The sequence below is a fragment of the Rhinoderma darwinii genome, chromosome 3, assembly GCF_050947455.1.
Source record: "Rhinoderma darwinii isolate aRhiDar2 chromosome 3, aRhiDar2.hap1, whole genome shotgun sequence".
Classification (NCBI taxonomy): Eukaryota; Metazoa; Chordata; class Amphibia; order Anura; family Rhinodermatidae; genus Rhinoderma; species Rhinoderma darwinii.
The window spans coordinates 386,059,862-386,080,639 of record NC_134689.1 but is presented as its reverse complement, the minus strand read 5'-3'; the positions used below and the strand labels follow the sequence as shown (position 1 = coordinate 386,080,639).

Here is a 20,778-nt window from a genome sequence, read left to right as displayed (position 1 = left end):
AAGGAGGCCCCAAAATCCACTAGGTGCTCCTTTGCTTCAGAGGCCTGTATTTCAGCAAATTAGCGCACTAGGGCCACATGTGGGATATTTCTAAAAACTGCAGAATCTGGGCAATAAATAATAAGTTACATTTCTCGGGTAAAACCTTCTGTGGTATAGAATTTATTTTATTACAAATGAATTTTGTAAAAAAAAAAAAAAAAATTTGTAATTTTCACCTCTACTTTGCTTTAATTCCTGTGAAACGCCTAAAGGGTTAAAACTTTCTGAATGCTGTTTTGAATACTTTGGGGGATGCAGTTTTCAAAATGGGGTGATTTATGGGTACTTTCTAATATATAAGGCCCTCAAAGCCACCTCAGACTGAACTGGTCCCTGAAAAAATAGCCTTTTGAAATTTTCTTGAAAATATGAGAAATTGCTGCTAAAGTTCTAAGCCTTGTAACGTCCTAGAAAAATAAAAGAATGTTCAAAAAACGATGCAAACATAAAGTAGACATATAAGAAATGTTAACTAGTGACAATTTTGTGTGGTATTACTATCTGTTTTACAAGCAGATAGATTTAAATTTAGAAAAATGCTAATTTTTTCACATTTTCTTCAAATCTTGGTGTTTTTTACAAATAAATATTGAATTTATCGACCAAATTTTTTCCCTAACATAAAGTACAATATGTCACGAGAAAATCTCAGAATCACTTGGATAAGCAAAAGCATTCCGGAGTTATTACCACATAAAGGGACACATGTCAGATTTGAAAAATCGGCTTCGTCCTGAAGGCCAAAACAGGCTCAGTCCTGAAGGGGTTAATGACCAAGGATTCTTTTTTATTTTTTTCATCTTCACATTCCAAGAGTTAGAACTTTGTTATTTTTCGGTGTATGAGGTCTTGTTTTTTGCGGCACGAGTTGTATTTTTCAATGGAACAATTTTTTGGTGCATATATTACATTGATTAACTTTTATTATCATTTTTGGGGGGAGGGAATTGGAAAAAACGTTTTAAATTTTACGCCGTTCACTATGCAGCATAAATAACAGGTTACCTTTTTTCTATGGGTCGGTACAATTACGGCGATGGCGCATATGTATACGTTTTTTATGTTTTACTACAATTGCACAATAAAAAACCTTTTAAACAAAAATACATTTTTGCAGCACCACATTCCAAGAGCCGTAACGTTATTATTTTTATGTTGATATCACCATATGAGGGCTTGTTTTTGCGGGACAAGATGTTGTTTTCATCACTACTATTTTGGGGTATATAGGGCTTATTGATAAACTTTTATATTTTTTAGAGGGGGGTGTTTTTTGCGTTTTCTTGCCCTGCATTCACCATGTGGTTGAATTAACGTGTTAACTTCACTTTTCGTGTCGTTACGTTTGTGGCGATACCATATATGTGTATTTTAAGATTTTTTTACACTTTTTATGGAAAAAAATGGTTTTATTTTAGTTTTACGTTGGTCTTTTTTTTCTTCAAAAACTTTATTTAACTGTTTTTAATAAAAAATAATTGACCCACTATGGGACTTCACCATGCGATCTTCTGATTGCTTATATCAGGGGTGGGGAACCTTTTTTCCGCAAAGGGCCATTTGGATATTTATAAAATCATTCGTGGGCCTTACAAAATTATGAACTTAAAAATTTGCCTGCTATATATGGTCAAACATTGAATTAACTCACCCCTAATGTGATGTCTGGAACTGCTTCTCTTTAGTGAGGCGCATAATGTTAGCCGGTATTGATGATTTTGCTACTGCATTGGTCAGTCTGGAGCGCAGTCAACTCTTTGCAGTGGTACGTTTTGAAAAGAAGTGCTCGCAGCAGTCAGTTGTACCAACTTACTTACATAAAGGGGTTTTCTCATCAGGGAGATTTATGACATATCCACAGGATATGTCATAAATGTCAGATAGATGCGAGTCCCACCTCTGGGACCCGCACCTATCTCTATAACGGGGCCCAGAAAACCCCTAAGAATGCGAGTTCCGTAACTACTATTCAGTTCTATGGGACTTATGGAAACTGCGTAGCTCAGCGCGTTACGCGGTGTTCTTCTTCATGGTCGGAAATCAGCTGGAACACAGAGAGGTAGAACGGGGTTTAGGGGCCCCGTTCTAGAGATAGGTGCGGGTCCCAGAGGTGGGACCTGCATTTATGGGACATTTGTGACATATTCTGTGGATATATCATAAATGTCCTTGATGAAAAAAAAAACCTTTAGTCCCGACCTCACTTCATGCTTCTAGGACAGGTCCTAACCTATGTCTACACTACAGCTAAATTTCTACATTTAGGCCTCAGATAAGTTTCTACATTTTAGATCAGGAGCAGGAGGAGGGCAGATGGAGCCAAGTACCGATTATGCCGTGGTCTGAGCGAAGAGGTCAGTGCGTGCTGGCTCGAGAGTGGACCAGTTCAGTCAGGTGACTGGACTGGTCCACTCCCGGGCCGGCACGCACCTGCCTCACTCAGACCGCCGCCATACTTGGCTCAGACCGCCGCCCTCCTCCTGTTCCTAAGTGTGAGCGAATAGGGCTGACTGAGCTAAGGAGGGAATGACATAACGGCAGCGGCAATCAGAGTGAGGTCGGGGCGTGCTGTGACGGGAGTGGACCAGTCCTTTCACCTGACCTCACGCCACTGACTCAGGTCAGGTGACAGGACTAGTTCACTTTTGGGCCAGCAAGCAACGACCTCACTCAGACCGCCACCCCACTTGGCTCCGTCCACCCTTCTGCTAAATGTGAGTAGGGCGGACAGAGCCAATGAGGGAATGACACAGGGGCAGAGTGAGTTCGGGGCATGCTGTGACGGGAGTGGTCCACTCCCGGGCCAGCAGTCCATTCACCTGACCTCACGTGAGGTGACAGAGAAGGCCCTTTCCTTCTGACAAGATTTACATGCCGCGGTCGCTATTGACTGCGGCATTCAAGTGGTTAAACGGCTGAGATTGAAGTTTTCTTCAATCACAGCGATTGCAGCGGGAGCCCGGCTGTCAGTCACATCCGGCATCCCACGGTAATCGTGCGGACACAGCTTCTGTGCACACGCAATCACCAACACGTACATGCACGTCATAATGCGGGAAGGTGACCCTTCTCATGACGTGCATGTACGTGAAAAAGCGCGGAAGGGGTTAATGATGACCATGGGAGACTTTCATATTCCACAATCTGTAAAGACTCATTTTACTGACCAGTTAGTGTTATAAAATAGCACTATACAATGTGACTGATCTGTTAATGTATTCCAATCTTATCAAGGTTATTATTGTGTTTTATCTCTACAACAGGATGAAGCCGTGGACATTGTATTATACTTTATTACTCCTCAACATCAGGAGATGTCATCTTGGATTGTCCGTGGCTGCAGTGGTTCTAGAGAACAGAGGACCCTGGAATTCTCCACACAAAGACAGATTTGGACTGAAAAATGCAAATAATATGAAGATCTTCAGACATTCACCATAATGAGCAGCAGGGCTCTGCTTTGCTCAAGACACAACTACAATGTTTCTAAACAACCACAAATGGATTCTCTCCACGCAATATCAAGGACAGCACGCAGAATGTCCACCACAAGTGCTCATGTATACATGTGACAGGATAGTGGAAGTCAGGATTACAAAACTGGCATGACCAACCCTGTTACTGATTCCAGTGGTTCAAACATTATTGATTCTACGCCGACAATTGAGGGAACTGGAATGTTTGCAATTTCTGAGATTGCGTTGAAGGAGAAAACCATACCAACCTCACAGACTCATTTATATGGAGCTTTCACTGACTTCTTCCTCACGAAAGCATTCAAAAGAATTTGTAGTGGTCTCTTTTGGAGAAAGGAGTACCAGGAAACCTAGGTTCACCTCAAAGGAAATTTTTACTGTGCGTGTGGCTCAGCTGAGTCACAGTGCCAATCCAGACCGGAGTCTTTGCAAATTAACCTAACAAAGAATGACAAATGTTACTGCTTGTGGCTCGGCTGAGTCACAGTGCCAACCCGGAACTGGAGTGTTTTTGAAAAAAACCTTCCAAAAAAGACAAATGTTGCCGCCTGTGGCTCGGCTGAGTCATAGTGCCATTTCCGAAGTCTTTCTTATGTAGCCTCTTGAGAGGATCTCTGCATGTGGCTCGGCTGAGCCAAGTACGGAAGTCTTTGTAAATTAACCTCACAAAGAATGACAAATTTCAATGCCTGTGGCTCGGCTGAGTCACAGTGCTATTACTAAAATCTTTCTGATGTAACCTTTTAAAAGATGGTCTATGCCTGTGGCTCGGCTAAGTTACAGTGCCAATCAAGAACCAATGCATTAGCAAAATAACATCACAAAGAATGAAAAATGTTCCTGCCTGTAGCTAAGCTGAGTCACAGTGCCAATCAAGAGGCAGATTATTTGTAATATAACCTCACACAGAATGAAAAATTTTCCTGCCTGTGGCTCGGCTGAGTTACAGTGCCAACCCAGATCTGAAGTATTTTTGAAAAAACCTCACAAATGACAAACGTCACCACCAACATGACTCAAGGACAGCATAGACCGTATCCAGATGAAAAGAGGATTTTCAACACCGGCATGTTCATGACTGCTTCTATTTACACCGGATATTTATTCATGTATACCAACTTTATAGGAAAAATATTGTAGTCATGCTATATTAATAAAAACATTAAAACCTAAACATAGTGTATTATTATATAAGTAGCACATTACTATAGTAAACAGTCTTTACCCTGAAACTTGCTGGTATATCACACATTCTTGATTATTAGATAGGTATAAGGAAATGCTGCTAGAAGTCCAAAACTCCAAATCAGACGTAGATTCAGGATTGAAATATAGGGAGCGGCTGAAGAAAGCAGCTCAGCATTTGCTTTGTTCGTTCCTGCTACTTGCAACTCCCTTAAATATGTAATTCACATTTAAAGACAAGGAAAAAGTATGTGGAACACAAACCCCTGATCACACAGTCAGAGTCAGGTGCACACTTGCGGTTTGTCTCGGACAAGTGTACGTTACTACTATACAAAGACCAATATAACCAATAAAACTGCCATACAGTGGTCAGATACCAGTTCTACATAGGTGGTCTACAGAGCATCAATATGGATACAGTACTGATAAGACACTGGCAGAATAAAAAACAATTGAATTCAGTGACTCATATGCGAGGTCTTCTTTGATTGGAGTCATTCACTTTCCTTTTCTTCATTATTCAGCCAGGACTACTATGATGACTTTACCTTATAACTGTAGGATTTGCTACTCAGACATTTTTGGCCCCTCTCTTCTACAGCCCATCCCTTCCCTCTATAGCAACACAAATTCAGACCCCAGACCAAACCCATAAATACAAACACCCAATTCATATATAAATTAAGAGACCACATCCCAAAAACACTTCAGACCCCAGACCAAGCCCCTACATTTCTTTTCAGACTCCAGACTAGAGGCCTAAATTAATTCAGACCTGAGACCCCTACATTACTTAAGACCCCTTCATTTATTTAGACTCCAGCCAAGACAAAAGTGCCACCAAAGAGAGAAACCATACACATGTGTAGAGTGTGGGGATAGATGAACACGGAATTCTGCTTTAGTTAATCATCAAAGGGTCCATCAAGTCTTATCGAGATATATGGGAGATGAACAAAAGGACAAAGAGCAGTTCGAGGAACAAATCACAACGACAAGGCGCTTATGACCTACCAAATCTGACTGGTTATTGTAGACCCAAAACATTATTAAAGGCATTGGCCATGATTTCAAAATGTAGTGCAGAAAATACAGAGCAGTGTATGGGCTTAAAAGAAAATCTATAAGGCCATATATCGCTGGCTCGGCTTTTCCGAGGAAAGCCGATCAGAAACAAAGCTGCACAGCGCTTCTGACACTTCGTTTTAGTGATCTCAGTGCTTAGACCCCCATCGATCAAAACTTCTCACATGTCAAAAGTTTTTTGAATGTTTAGTTACCCTTTAAAATATGGATTTGGCACATAGTAAATTAAATATTGCCCTTTATGTCAGTTTGACCACAGAATTGGACGTCTTTTGATGGTTGTACCAATATCTGTTCAAGAAGTTTTTGTATGCAGTGTATATACTGCCATAGTCGCTGCTACTGTTCTTGTCACATGGGCTGCAGAGTGGTAAAGGGCCTTATAGTTATTTATGGACACAATACACAGATCAAGAAAAATATGACACCCATATAGACTGCTATCTGTAACATGTACTTTATAACGTTGCAGTCCAAAAAGTTGTTTCAAAGTCTTATAATCAGTAATCGTCTATCAGGCAAAATTGTAATCAGTTTATAATTATAAATATCACAATTTCCACTAAGAGCTCAAGTACATAGAAAAGCTTGCATGGGCCCTCTATGAGCCTACAGATACTTATTACACAAGGCAACATACATGCCCCTGGATGCAATGCTTCTAGGGGAGAATACCTGTCAGAGGAACAGTATAACCCCCAGCGGGCTATGGACAGCACGTCATATTACGGATCCGTAATACGGCAGGGTGCATGAAGCATAAGGGGTTGACAACAAAAACTAGGCTCTGGACCCACAGCAGTAGAAATTGAGACAAGTTCAGATAAATATTACAATTTAAGTTGCGACAGCTGTATTACCGGGACCCTGTTGCTTCCACTGAACATAACTCCGGTAGAACGGTGTGGGCTCCGACGTGTCGTTCCTAATATCCAGACGCATTAATGAAATTCTGTCAACTGACCTTAGGCTACACATAGACTGGTGATTTCGGCTCTATGGTTTCTCTTAATATAGGCTGAATTTGAATGAAAGTTTCCTTCTTTTTTTTTTTTAAATACAGACAGTTGCTGGATATCAGCCCCACAAACATCAGTGTGCATGTGACTCAAGTGTCATACTGTCGGTGTCATATTATTTCGGAGCTTTGAGCCCGGTATATCTGATGTTCTGCGTTATCTGGCGGCTGTTGGTAGACTCTCCTCTTCATGCTTAGTCTTCCATTTATCATCAATTTTTTTATACCTTATTTTTCCCTACCGTTTCCGGCCACATTAGCGTCCCTTCTACAACTTAAAGAGCAGAGGACGGTAGCAACATGAGGACATTCTTTCTGCATTCTCCCAAAAGAGCGAGTTCCAAAATGTCTTCATGGGTAGGGGCAAATAATAATTTAAAAAAAAACAAAAAAAAAGACCTTACATTGTCCCTAACAAGGTTTATCAGCATCCCTAAAAGTAGGCACTTCTGCTTTTGCAGTTTAACTGGCGTGTGTCATGGCCGACACTACAGGCACGCCTCCGCACACTGACCGCTTAGGTGCCTCGTTACGGACTCCCTTATTTCCAGAACATGGTTTTCATCTTCTTGCAGGGGGCAGAGAATCCTTCATCCGCTTCTTAGATTTGTTGTTCCTAAAAACAATGTAAGATGTGAAATAAAAAATGAAGGGCAGACTTACTAAAGACGTAATGGAGTGATATGACCTTAGCCTGGAAAATGCATTCAAGGAAAAAATTCCCTCCATCCAATTGTAACTGCAGCAACTAAATGGAAACGTTTACAGTCTTATTCACACAGGTATAGTATGATTAGGTTGTAGAGCAGAACATTTGCATCAAAATTTGGATTGGAACCCTAAAAAAAACGAAAAGTGTCCCCCACCTCTATTTCATCTTTATGCAGGAAATCCATCTTACTACAGGTTATGACGTTGCCAGAAAATCACGTTAATTTGAAGAAATCAATTTAGATGTAGAAGTAATTTATGAAGGACATTTCAAAAACACGAACATAACTTTTATGCTGAGCTATCAATGCATGAATCTAAAGACCCGAAATCTGCGGCTGCGCTACTTCCATGTTCTCATAAAATTTGCTCTGTCCTAGTCAGTCTTGTCATAGGGACATTGTGTGGATCCAAATGACCATACAAATCACTTGTGATACATACAGTGTAAACCTGCTGTTATATGGGCCAGTGAGGGTATTGAGATAGATACACACACACACACACACACACACACATTTATTTATATATATTACGACTTTTAGGTGCTAAGCAATGTGAAGGGTTAAATAGCCTAGACAGTTCATAGACTGAGAAAAACTGTTTCAATAACAAGGTGGAGAGAACGCAAAGCTATTCCATATCTTCGCACATGCCACTGCTGGCCAGATAGATGTAAGAGTCCGACATAAGTTTTCAAATAAGAACTACACTTTCAAACTTTTGATGTCATAGAGACATGTCAAAGACCCCCACTGTTGCTGAAACGAAGGTGCATAGGGAACTTAGCTGAGCACTTTGCTCCTACAGCTGTGATCAGCACTCATCGTCTATGTGAGCAATCTTCAGCTTAACAGGGAGCGCCGATCACAGCCAAAGGAGCAAAGTGCTCAGCTGGGCGCTTCTATACCTTAGTTTCAACAACGGTGGGTGTCTGAGAACCCGGACCACACCAACCCAAACTTTTTATATGTCTCTATGACATATCAAAAGTTTAAAGTGTAACTAAACATTCAACAAACTTCTGACATGTCATAGTGACATGTCAGAAGTTTGGATTGGTGGGGGTCTGAGCACTGAGACCCCCACCAATCACTAAAACTAAGCAGCAGAAGTGCTCGTGTGAGAGCTCAGCTGCTTAGTTTCTGTTCAGCTTTTTCCGGAAAGCCGATGTAGCGGAGTACGGGCTCATAGATTTTCTATTGAGTCCGTACTCCAATACATCGATTTCCGGGAAAAGCCGAACAAAAACCAAGCGGCTCAGCACTCACACGAGCACTTCTGCCGCTTCGTTTTAGCGATTGGTGGGGGTCTAAGTGTTCGGACCCCCACCCATCAAAACTTTTGTTGAACGTTTGCTGAACGTTTAGTTACCCTTTAATGAAAGTGTAGTTACTCTTTAAGGATCTATGGAAGATGAATGTCCAAAAGGCACTTTACCCCTTCCCCTCTCCCATCCTTCTCTCAGTCTCTTTATCCTACATTTTCCTTTCTCTTCTGTCTGTGTTATTCAGGACATGTTCTGCGAAGATCAAAACCACATCATGTTTTTTTAAATGCAAAAATATTAATCCTCTAGCTTCATTTTTTACTTTGCCTATCAGTATAGTCAAAAATATAGTCAAAAGCATAGTCAAGACCTAAAGCAAAAATAAAAAGACATTTTTGAAACCTGGTTGAGGAAGATTGTGAATATTTATAAACAATAAACCACTCCTTTTCACTTTAGCTTTATTTTATGTTTTAGATGTGGTAGCTTCTAGGGCCAGGATTACACACAAAGTTTTGATGCAGTTTTTGGCTCAGTTTTTTTTTAGCCAAAGCCAGAAGTGGATCCAATAGGAAGGAAACATTTAAAGAAAATATTAATGTGTCTCCTTTCTTTTATGTCCAGTCCTGTGTTTGGCTAAAAAAACAAAAAAAAAACGGTGAAAAACGGCACCAAAACTGTGTGTGTGATTCTGGCCTTAATGAGCTTTTTCACGCAATACTATATCTTTTTCAGCTCTGAAATTCTTGAAGTCAAATCAAATGTCATTTAGGTAAATGTGGCCAAATATAAATTCCTTCCTTCTCAGGCTTAATAATAATCTATGCTTTTTCCCAAAAACAGTGCCACACCTGTCTACAGGTTTTGTGTGGTATTGCAGCTCGGCCCCACTTCAATGGAGCAGAGCTGCAAAACCGAACACAACCCACGGACAGCTGTGGTGCGGTTTCTGAAGGAAAGCAGCCATATTTTTTAAATCATGGACAACCCCTTTAATTAAAAGATCCTGCTAAAACCAGTCTATATTTCATGGTCGTCACATCTGTAGAGAACTTTTATCTTCTTCCATAAAAGCTACGTGTATCAATGGTTAAATGTATAATTTATAGTTCGATTAATACTTAAATTTAACAAGTAATAGCCTGGTTACTTCAACACTGATATCACCAAACACCCGAAACGGTGAAGATCACAGTCTACTACATTCATACACAAAAATGTAGACACCGAATATCCTGAAGGTCCGACAAGAGGTCGTAATTTATATACTGAAGGCTTGACCACTTCCACACAGGCAAGGATCATTTCAAATTGGAGAGGAGCCAACAATATCTGTCATATAGCCATGTGCAATTCAGATATGGGCGATTTTAGAAGTCTGGATCCTTGTAACTTTACAGCATGCGTATAGATATCATGAATTGAGAGCTACCATGATGGAAATTTACATATTCGACGTCGATCTGATGAAAAATTTGGTGATAGGTCAATAGATAATAAATCCAGCTTGCTCTTATACACATCTTCGATTTTCAAATGATAAGGCCTAAATAAGTATTTATCTCCTGCTTGCACCACAATATATTTAGGTCTTCACCTCATTCACATTGGCTGTCTCCGATTGTCCGAGGTCAGTTTTGGAGACTACCGTACTAGCCGGTTGCTCACCTTTCCGGTGGATTCTCTGATGTTTAATTAGTGTTGAACAATCGGTAAAACTTCTTCCACACACATTACAAGTGTAAGGCTTCTCCCCAGTATGAATTCTTTGGTGTTTAACCAAAGTCGAACTATCTGTAAAACACTTTCCACAGACCTTGCAAGAATATGGCTTCTCCCCAGTGTGAATTCTTTGGTGTTTGATTAAAGTTGAGTTGTCTATAAAGCTTTTTCGACAGTAATTACACCCATAGGGTCGTTCTCCTGTATGTATTCTCTGGTGTTTGACTAAGGTTGAGCTATCTGTAAAGCTTTTTTCACATTCCGTACACGTAAATGGTTTCTCTCCTGTGTGGAATCGTTGATGGACAATAAGGTGAGAGTTGCAAGAAAAGCATTTCCCGCATACTGTGCAGGTGTATGGTTTCTCCCCAGTGTGGGTCCTCTGATGGTTCACCAGAGTCGACCTGGCAGCAAAGTTCCTCCCACACATAATGCAGGCAAAAGGTTTTTCTCCTGTATGAGTCCTCTGGTGTTTTACCAGAGATGAACTATCAATGAAACTTTTTTCACACTCAGAGCAAGCAAATGGTTTCTCCCCGGTGTGAGTCCTCTGGTGTTTAACCATAACTGACTTTTTTGTATACCTATTTCCACAAGTCATGCATACAAATGGTTTCTCTCCAGTGTGTACTCGTTGATGTATCACAAGGGTTGAGCTGTCAGTGAAGCTCTTTCCACATTCCTGGCAATTGAATGGTCGTTCACCAGTGTGCGTTCTCAGGTGCACAATAAGATGAGAGTTACATGAATATGTCTTTCCACATTCATTGCACGCATAAGGCTTCTCTCCAGTGTGACTTCTACGATGGACTACAAGGGTAGAGTTCTCGGTGAACCTCTTCCCACAGTCCGTGCATTCAAATGACTTTTCCCCTGTGTGAATCCTTTGATGCTTAACAAGATTTGACCGGTCTGTAAAACTCTTCCCACACTCAATGCAAGTGAAGGACTTATCACGGGTGTGAATCCGATGATGCTTTACTAGATTTGAACGGTCTGTAAAGCTTTTTCCACAAACAGTGCACGTGAAAGGCTTCTCACCAGTGTGAATTCTCTCATGTTTCACAAGAGATGGACGGTCCGTGAAACATTTTTCACAATATGAACAAGAGAAAGGTCTCTCACCGGCGTGAATCCTTTGGTGTATGACAAGGTGTGAGTTATAGGAGAAAGTCTTCCCGCAAACAGTACAAGCATGGGATTTCTGACCCTTATGGGTCTTTTGGTGCTTTACAAAAAGTGAACTGTCTGTAAAGCTTTTCCCACAATCTATACATAGATATGTGGTCATTTCCATCACCTTTCCAGTTTTGGGATCTATGGAGTTGAAAATGTTGTAGCAGTTGTCAACCATTCTGGTGTACGCCATCTCAGGGTGGTCTTGAATGTTGTAAACGTACTTTTCTGCTGGTCTGTTTTCTGCTTCTAGACAAAGGTTGGATGCTCCGCACGGTTCTCCTAATTCATTTATCATTAGGATTTCTATACGAAACAAAAAACAGCACATCTCATTATTTTACTTGGTCATCCTTGTAATTAGCCGACATTACTAACAAACCTACAAAATGCGTCATTCCAAAAAGTGAAATTTTTACCTTGAGCATTCAGACATGGGTAAACCTTGTAGCAAAAGGCAATAGCGGAGCAGAACTAATGCCCTGAGCTAAGACTGGTGGCCCGCTGTTCCTCCCGGAAACACCCCTCACCAGACCTGTTTCCACTGCAAAACTTGTTAACAATAGCACACGTCCGATATAATATAGAAACGCTAATTCCACATCCTGACCGAGATCCAGAAATAAAGAAGTTTGTTGAATATCCGGTGAGTGCCTCGATATTTCTACTTGTTTCATAATATAGAAATGCGTTCATTATTCCAACACCTTTAACAGTGTGACATTTTGGCTAATACGCATAGTCGGGCCTTTCTCAAGCCTTGATAACCCATGGTCATGTAGTATAACTCCCCACTAGGCTATGTAGATGCACAAATAGGGCAGCAGAAGATTAGAAAATTTCTATAGCATTGTATATGGGGAAAAGCCCACCCATCCAAAAAATATTGTGACACATTTACCTTTATGGGAATCTTCATCATCAGATATTGCATTGTTTAGTCTTTCATCCTTCGATGAATGTTCATAATACATTGTGTGAATCTGCAGATATAAATTGAGGGTTGTGTCATAACTAATGTCCTACCCATATCTCAGGGTTAATGTGCAAGAACTAGTCAGGAGTTCTGTCTATCGGGACAGATAAGTAGAATGCAAATCACTATCACTCAATGTCGGTTACGGAACTGATGTAACAATTTTCATTTTTTGGCGGTGTTGTTCAATGCTGGGACCTATGGGCAAGAGTGAACTACCTTAACTCATATTATATCTGCCACAAGTGCCAGTTTATTGGAGGATTTGCTCTGTAGGGGCAATATGCCTCATGGATGTTGCATCTGCGGGGCACTGGTCCTCTAGTGGTTTGACTTCAGGTAGGTGGGGTAGGTACAGGGTTAGCCTTCAAACTTTAATTCAAGGATCTGTACTTTAAGGCTGTAGGTTTTTTCCAGTCAAAAAAAATTAATGGCCTATCCTTACGATAGGCCATCAACATCTGATCGGTGGGGGTCTGACTTTTGGCACCCCCGCCGATCAGCTGTTTTGAAGGGGCCGCGACGCTCGTACAAGCGCTGCTTCCTCTTCATTACTGTCACTGCTTGTACTGTGAATCACCGACAAACTTGTAGCGGCGGTTCACATAATTACAACCTTCTTCCATTCACTTCAATATGAGAAGGCTGGAATAATGTGAACCGCTGCTACAAGTGCGTCGGTGATTCACAGTACAAGCAGGTAAGGAATGAAGGGGAAGCAGCGCTCGTACGAGCTCTGCAGGCCCTTTAAAACAGCTGATCGGCGGGGCTGCCGAGAGTTGAACCCCCACCGATCAAATGTTGATGACCTATCCTGAGTTTCCTAGTACATTACGTGGCATTATCTGCCATGAAAAACGACTATTTCTCCCGCAAATAACATGCCCTCATACGGCTATGTCGATGAAAAAATAAAAAAAAGTTATGGCTTTTGGAACGCAGGGAGGAAAAAACAAAAATTGTCTGTGTCCTTATGGGGTTAAAGGGAAAGGCTCCATAATGGTACTGCACCTAAAAATCGAAGGGGACTGTGAAGTTTGATTTTTCACTGGAGGTACCTAACGCTCTCGAATGTGGCCTAGATGATGCTCCAACGCACTACAAGTCTCACCTCAGGATTTTCTTGTGAGGTCTCATTGTCAGACATCTGCTCCTCTGCAGGGCTGGGGTCACATTCTGACATCTTACAAGACAGGCGGCTGGAGCTACAAGTAGAGAATGCACATGATGAGACATGTCTGTACGAAGAGAATATTTCTGATTAGCTCCTCCAAGCTATGAGGTTTACGGTCTACAGAAGTCACAGCGCAGTTGTACTAACGTGAGGCTTTCTCCTAACTCTTGACCGTTACTGCAGACATGATTCTTCCGTTCATTATAAGAATACGACCTTATTAGAATACGTTCACACAAAGCACAAACACTACGGAATTTCCGTGCCGAAATCGCGAAGCGTTTTTCCAAGAGAAGTTGACATGCTGCAGATTGAGAAACCGCACCGCAGGTAAAATTCAGCATGTGTTTTCTGTGTTTTAACACAAAATGTACGTACGGTGTTAAACGTGTCACAACAACAATTGAAGGGCAGGCACCGCAGAAATAAGATGGTGCACAAGTTGCCGCACAAAAAAATAAGACAAGTATGTATGACGGAGAAAACAGTGGTGCGTGATAAAATGCAACCATGCCCTCAAGATGGTAGACAAAAATGACGATTATTTTATTTGGGGTATTTTGGGATAGACAGACTTTATTAAAAACAAAGAAAATCCACTACAGGGGCACATGCAAAATAAAGGCACAAGGGAACAACAAAATCAGTTGTTACCTCACAAGTCAATTGTATCCTTGTTGCCCGGTCTCGTAGATTCCTCGCCGGCGGCCTGGTTCTGCTGTGTGGCCTGGCCGCCGGCGTCTTCTGTGTGCATCTCCTCCTGCTCGCGGCGGTATATTCCCTAGTGCTCGCACATTCTGGCCGCTTCTTAAAGGGCTAGCGCGCGCAATTCAAAGTTACACAATACAATCCCTGATTTTTCCTGTAGTATTTAAGGCACCTCCACAGTTCACCTGGTGTCTGAGTAACTTTAGTGCAACCTAGTTGTTCCTGAAAAGGTTCCTGTATACATCTGATTACAGTGTGCTCCTGCTATCCGCTACCAGCCTGTATCCAGCTGCTCGCTGCCAGTATACATCCAGCTGCCAGTTCGTATCCTGTTATCCACCATCAGTCTGTATCCCGCTGTCTACTGCCAGTCTGTATCCAACTATCTGTGACAAGCCTGAGCTTACTGCCTATTACGATCTGTGTCTTCTGATCCACAGCCACATAGCAAGGTATCATCTGCCAGTCCCTGTACCCTCGGCAAGCTACACCATAGAACCCTGGTCCGCTACTCAAAATTGGAATATCTCAAGAGGTAGGGACGCGGTAGTCTCCCCGCAGCATTGGTCAAGATTTGGAACCCAGTTTGTGAGGGGGTTAAAGGGTGAAGACCGAGGAGGCTACTTAGAGAACGCCCTAAATCGAAACCAGTGGAGTAGCACAGTGTGCGCACAACCCGCTGGTCTTAACATAAATCCTTAAAAAAAATTCTATAGCCACTATAAGGGTGTGTTCACACGGCGGATTTTGAACGGCAGGTTCCGCCGCAAAATTCCCCATTGAATCTTCCTGCCAACTGCTTAGAAAAACACTATTCAATAAAGCGCTAATGCATGATAAGGATATAATACAAATCCAATATGAGATGTGTAAAATCCATGTTTCCGCAAAAAAAAAAAATATACGAATACAATAATAAATTAGACGCATTTTACTCCAAAAATAATGAACAGCCTTGGTGCGCCGTCACTCTGGGATGACCTCTACTGGAGGTCATTACAGCATATTACTGCCATGTTGTTCTCAAGTTAAAGCCCTGACACCCCATAGTTGCCAGTGTTTTACAATGGAGAGACACTACTGCCAGCTCGACGCTTTGCCACGTTGGTCCTTTTCTTGAACAGAATGTCTTGATACATTTCCAAGATCTATGGGGTCCGACACTTTCTAACCCCTGATGAAGGAAGACGTTTCTTCCACAACGCAATGGAGTGAACTGTCTACACACACCACCTGTACCCCGGTGACATCGCACAAAGCCAGCAGTACCACTTCATCTGTATTCTCTCGGAGCTACGCCACCGGCCGGGACATCTCGAATACAATCAATTGCCATTGGGATTTACAAACTAACCGAGCTTGAGCCTGGAAAGACTTGCATGAGAAATAGTAGAAGAGCAATACAGGACTCCTGCACATAAATGTGCTCACCATCGGGATAGTCCAGCTCGGCACTAACATAAACCCTTCCCTCCGCAGCTATTTTTCGCATTTTCATTTTTTCTTCCCCATTTTCCAAAAGCCATTCAAGGCACGGTAAGGATAACATGTTAACTTGATTCTGCGGGTCAATACAATGCCGTCAATACAAAATGTCATTATGACCTTTATTACATTTATGCAAATTCGTTTCTTAATGCCCAAGTGGGCGGTTTTTAACTTTTAACCAAGTGGGCGTATTGCAAAGAAGTGTATGACGCTGACCAATCAGCATCATACACTTCTCTCCATTACACCCAAGCTTGTTTCACTGAACAGCGTGATACGCCCACTTGGTTAAAAGTTAAAAAACGCCGACTTGAGCATTAAGAAACAAATTTGCATAAATGTAATAACGGTCATAACTTGCTGAAAAAAGTTTGTTTCTCAAAATTAAAAACACTGCTGTTAACTACATTCCAGCGCCGATAAAATGATGTAGGAGATCCGGCATTTTTAATCTGGTGACAGAGACTCTTTAAGAATTTTTTTTTTTAACTTGTAATATTTCTTACACACACACACACACACACACACACACACACACACACACACACACACACACACACACACACACACGTCCTTCTCAATGAATTAGAATATCATCAAAAATTAATTTATTTCAGTAATTCAATTCAAAAAGTGAAGCTCCTGTATTATATAGATTCATTACACACAGAGGGATCTATTTCCAGCATTTTTTTCTTTTAACGTTGATGATTATGGTAACAGTTAATGAAAACCCCAAATTTATTACCTCAGAAAATTTGAATATTAAATAAGCCCAATTTCAATAATTATTTTTAATACCGAAATGTTGACCTACTGATAAGTATGTCCAGTATATGCCCTCAATACTTGGTCTGCATGAATTACTGGATCAATGCGGCGTGGCATGGAGGCGATCAGCCTGTGGCACTGCTGAGGTGTCATCAATGCGGCGTGGCATGGAGGCGATCAGCCTGTGGCACTGCTGAGGTGTTATCAATGCGGCGTGGCATGGAGGCGATCAGCCTTTGGCACTGCTGAGGTGTTATCAATGCGGCGTGGCATGGGGGCGATCAGCCTTTGGCACTGCTGAGGTGTTATCAATGCGGCGTGGCATGGAGGAGATCAGCCTGTGGCACTGCTGAGGTGTTATCAATGCAGCGTGGCATGGCGGCGATCAGCCTGTGGCACTGCTGAGGTGTTATCAATGCAGCGTGGCATGGCGGCGATCAGCCTGTGGCACTGCTGAGGTGTTATGGAAGCCCAGGTTGCTTTAATAGCGGCCTTCAGCTCGTCTGCATTGTTGGGTCTGGTGTCTCTCATCTTCCTCTTGACAATACCCTATAGATTCTCTATGGGACTTAGATCAGGCGAGTTTGCTGGCCAATCAAGCACAGTGATACTGTGGTTATTACACCAGGTATTGGTACTTTTGGCAGTGTGGGCAGGTGCCAAGTCCTGCTGGAAAATGAAATCAGCATCTCCATAAAGCTGTCAGCAGAGGGAAGCATGAAGTGCTGGACAATGTCCTCCTAGACGCTGCGCTGACTCTGGACTTGATATAACACAGTGGACCAACACTGCTGCTCAGTGTCCAAGATTAAAGTAAATTTTGCATTTCATTTGGAAATCTCGGTCCCAGAGTCTGGAGGAGGAGTGGAGAGGCATCAATCCAAGTGTCTCGCGGTCCAGTGTGAAGTTTCCAGTCAGTGATGGTTTGGGGATCCGTGTCATCTGCTGGTGTAATGATTGATCGTCCCCAAACATGACCAATCGTCGGCAGCGATCGCTCGTCCCCATACATTACTGATCATAGCTCGGTGTGAAAGGAGCCAACGAGCGCCGATCAATGAGCTGTCTTGTTGATCAGCGCTCGTTTTATATTGGCCGGTGTAAAAGGATCCTAAGGGGATATTCTTGCAGTACCTCAAATTCAGCGGGTTACAGGTTTGTTTTTCTTGGGGCATAGCAATTCTCTTTCATGAATATATGCTTCTACCAGTATCATACCAGGGTGGCTTCAATCACAATGATGACTATGCCCGTATGTTTGTAGGACATGTAGGTCCCCTTACCACTATTCTAAACCAACAGGGCACATGAACTGTCATCCACAGCCAATAAACCTCCTGGTCAGCTCATGGTGACCTTACACCATGGGTACAGTGACGTCACTGGTCCAAAGTACGTGAGCCTGGCACCATCACAGGGTAATACGTACATTATACCACAAAAACCCAAAGTGGTCCACCGGCATGTACTATAATGCAAGTCGTGTACTGTACCACCCATTAGGGTCTGTGCACACGTAGTGTTTTTAGGCGTATTTCGGGGCGTTTACGCCTTGAAAAACGCCTGAAAAAAACAGAAGCAGAACGCCTACAAACATCTGCCCATTGATTTCAATGGGAAATACGGCGTTCTGTTCCGGCGCGGCGTTTTTTTACCCCTCATTTTCAAAAAACGGCGTGTGAAAAGATGCCCGTGAAAAAAAAAACGAGTGCATGTCACTTCTTGAGCCGTTTTTTGAGCAGTTTTTTTATTGACTCTATAGAAAAACGGCCATAAAAAATGCTGCGAAAAACGCGAATGTCTTAAAAAACGTCTGAAAATCAGGACCTGTTTTCCCTTGAAAACAGCTCCGTATTTTCAGACGTTTTTGATTTTGTGTGTTCACATACCCTAAAACCCCCTGGCACCTTATGTCTGGATAGAAGGTGGGTACTCAGAATATTGTCCTTTAGAGGGCCAAAGATCCCAGCATTTAAAGCAAGCAGTTTTATTGCCTCATATGTAACGTGGTTGATCACCACGGCAGTGACCGGTTGCAGACATTTTACAAGTATAAATATCTCATGGCTGAGGATGAACATAGACTGAATACATTTGAATTTCGAGGCTGGGGCCCTGGGTTCAAATCTGACCAACGACAATATCTGCATGGAGTTTGTATGTTCTCCCTGAGTTTGGGTGAGTTTTACCCCCACCCCCCGTGATTTCCCACCTCACTCCAGAAATATACTTGGATTCCTAACCTGGCAAATATAATTGAATTCCTATGAAACTGGCCGTAGATTGTGAGCCCCATTGAGGACAGGGACTGCACCAAAACTGTGTGTGATCCGTCTTATGCTGTATTCACACACACACGAGGCGCTCCATCGTTATTTACAGTCCTGGCTACACCCGCTGGTGGGGTTGGATTTGGGTATTTTATAGATATCCTTCTCTAACCCCTTAGGCCGGATTTACACGAGCATGTTCGGTCCGTAATTGACGGACGTATTTCGGCCGCCACTCCCGGACCGAACACACTACAGGGAGCCGGGCTCCTAGCATCATAGTTATGTACGGTGCTAGGAGTCCCTGCCTCGCTGCAGGACAACTATACCGCACTGTAATCATGTTTTCAGTACGGGACAGTTGTCCTGCAGAGAGGCAGGGACTCCTAGCGTCATAGATAACCGTGATGCTAGGAGCCCGGCTCCCTGCAGTGTTTTCGGTCTGGGACATGCGGCCGACATACGGTCCGTATTTTACGGACTGAACATGCTCGTGTGAACAAGGCCTTACAGAACGGCCTAGTTTGGGGTCGAGTGATTATTTTTTACTTTTTTTCATCGCCGTAACGTTTTGGTGTACATATAATTTATTGATAAGACTTTTATTCATTTTTTTAGGGGATGGGTAAAAAATAAAAACACAGTTCCGCCAGTTTTTTGCTTTATGTGGTAGAAATAACATGTTAATGTTTCCAAACCATATATGTTTATGTTTGAATACTTTTCTAAAAAAAAAAAAAAAAATATGTTTATTTTTTTTCATTTATTTTTATTTTCCCAACCCTAGTTTAAAAGGGTAGTCCAGATTAAACAAGTGCAGCTTAATCATTATAAAATGAAAAGTTCTGCAATTTTCTCATATGCATGGTGTACCAATTCTACATGGTGTTTCGAGAACTCCGCTTGCGGTCACTGAATGTGAACTTGTATAGCTTACTACCAGGCTGAAAATGTGTTTTGGTCATGTGATCATCACATACGGGAAAGGCTCATTATAATAATCAGCTTTTTCTTGTGTCACAGGGCCAGAACAGCTTTTCAACCTCTGATATTATGAAGGTGACTACTTAAATACAGCAAGCAGAGATCTTGAAAAAAAATCTTGAAAATCGTAGGAACTTTTCATTATACAATAATAAAACTTTATTTTCTAAAACCACCTCTAAGACGTCTGTCCTCCTAGACAACCCTTATAAGGAAAAATATCCAGACACCAGATCTTTCCAGCTTAGATCGGCCAGATGAGCGATCTGACAGGCAAGTGTAGAGACAGCAGGGGGCGCTGTAGAGAGCAGCTGTTGTGCCTATATTTGGGGGTTCACATTTAACCCCCAATGTAATACACATGTCCTAGTATGAACACATCTGTCATATAATGACGTCAGTAATTGGAATGACATTCGTCATGAAGTAAGGCTGCCTCCTGCGCTCACAAGGCCACACACAGCACAGCTGAATCATCCCCCTTCATTATCCGCAGCGATTGTCCCTTACCTGGTACAGCCCGCAGCCTTTGTGTGGGAAGGGGAAAGGGCTGTGGCCGGAAGTCAGGCTTCTGATTGGCTGCTGCCCCGTGTGATGTAAAACGAAAGCTACGCTTCTGGGAGTTGTAGTTTTTTGAACAACCATTCTCCCTTATCATTGGCTAATACCGTCCTTAGGACTTCAAATACCAGGAGGCTCTAAGTTCTTCTCAAGGCTA

The 20,778-nt window shown here is 42.2% G+C and overlaps 1 protein-coding gene across 1 annotated transcript; it reads right to left on the bottom strand.

Annotated features, from left to right (window-relative positions):
• Positions 1–8,759: 8,759 nt before the first annotated feature.
• On the bottom strand, positions 8,760–20,686 carry LOC142750113 (uncharacterized). Its single transcript, XM_075858928.1, has 4 exons — positions 20,571–20,686; positions 13,777–13,870; positions 12,591–12,672; positions 8,760–11,995 (listed from the first exon to the last, which is right to left on the bottom strand). Exons 2-4 carry the CDS (start codon positions 13,846–13,848, stop codon positions 10,377–10,379), a joined length of 1,773 nt encoding a protein of 590 aa, XP_075715043.1. The 5' UTR covers positions 13,849–13,870; positions 20,571–20,686; the 3' UTR covers positions 8,760–10,376.
• Between the last annotated feature and the right edge of the window lie 92 nt (positions 20,687–20,778).

Excerpts from the sequence above, each read along its gene's own strand:
- LOC142750113 (XM_075858928.1), bottom strand. The coding sequence starts at position 13,848 with ATGTCAGAATGTGACCCCAGCCCTGCAGAGGAGCAGATGTCTGACAAT. Across the intron at positions 12,673-13,776 it reads CCTCACAAGAAAATCCTGAG|ATTCACACAATGTATTATGA; the intron begins GTGAGACTTGTA and ends TTATATCTGCAG. Across the intron at positions 11,996-12,590 it reads TGATGAAGATTCCCATAAAG|AAATCCTAATGATAAATGAA; the intron begins GTAAATGTGTCA and ends TGTTTCGTATAG.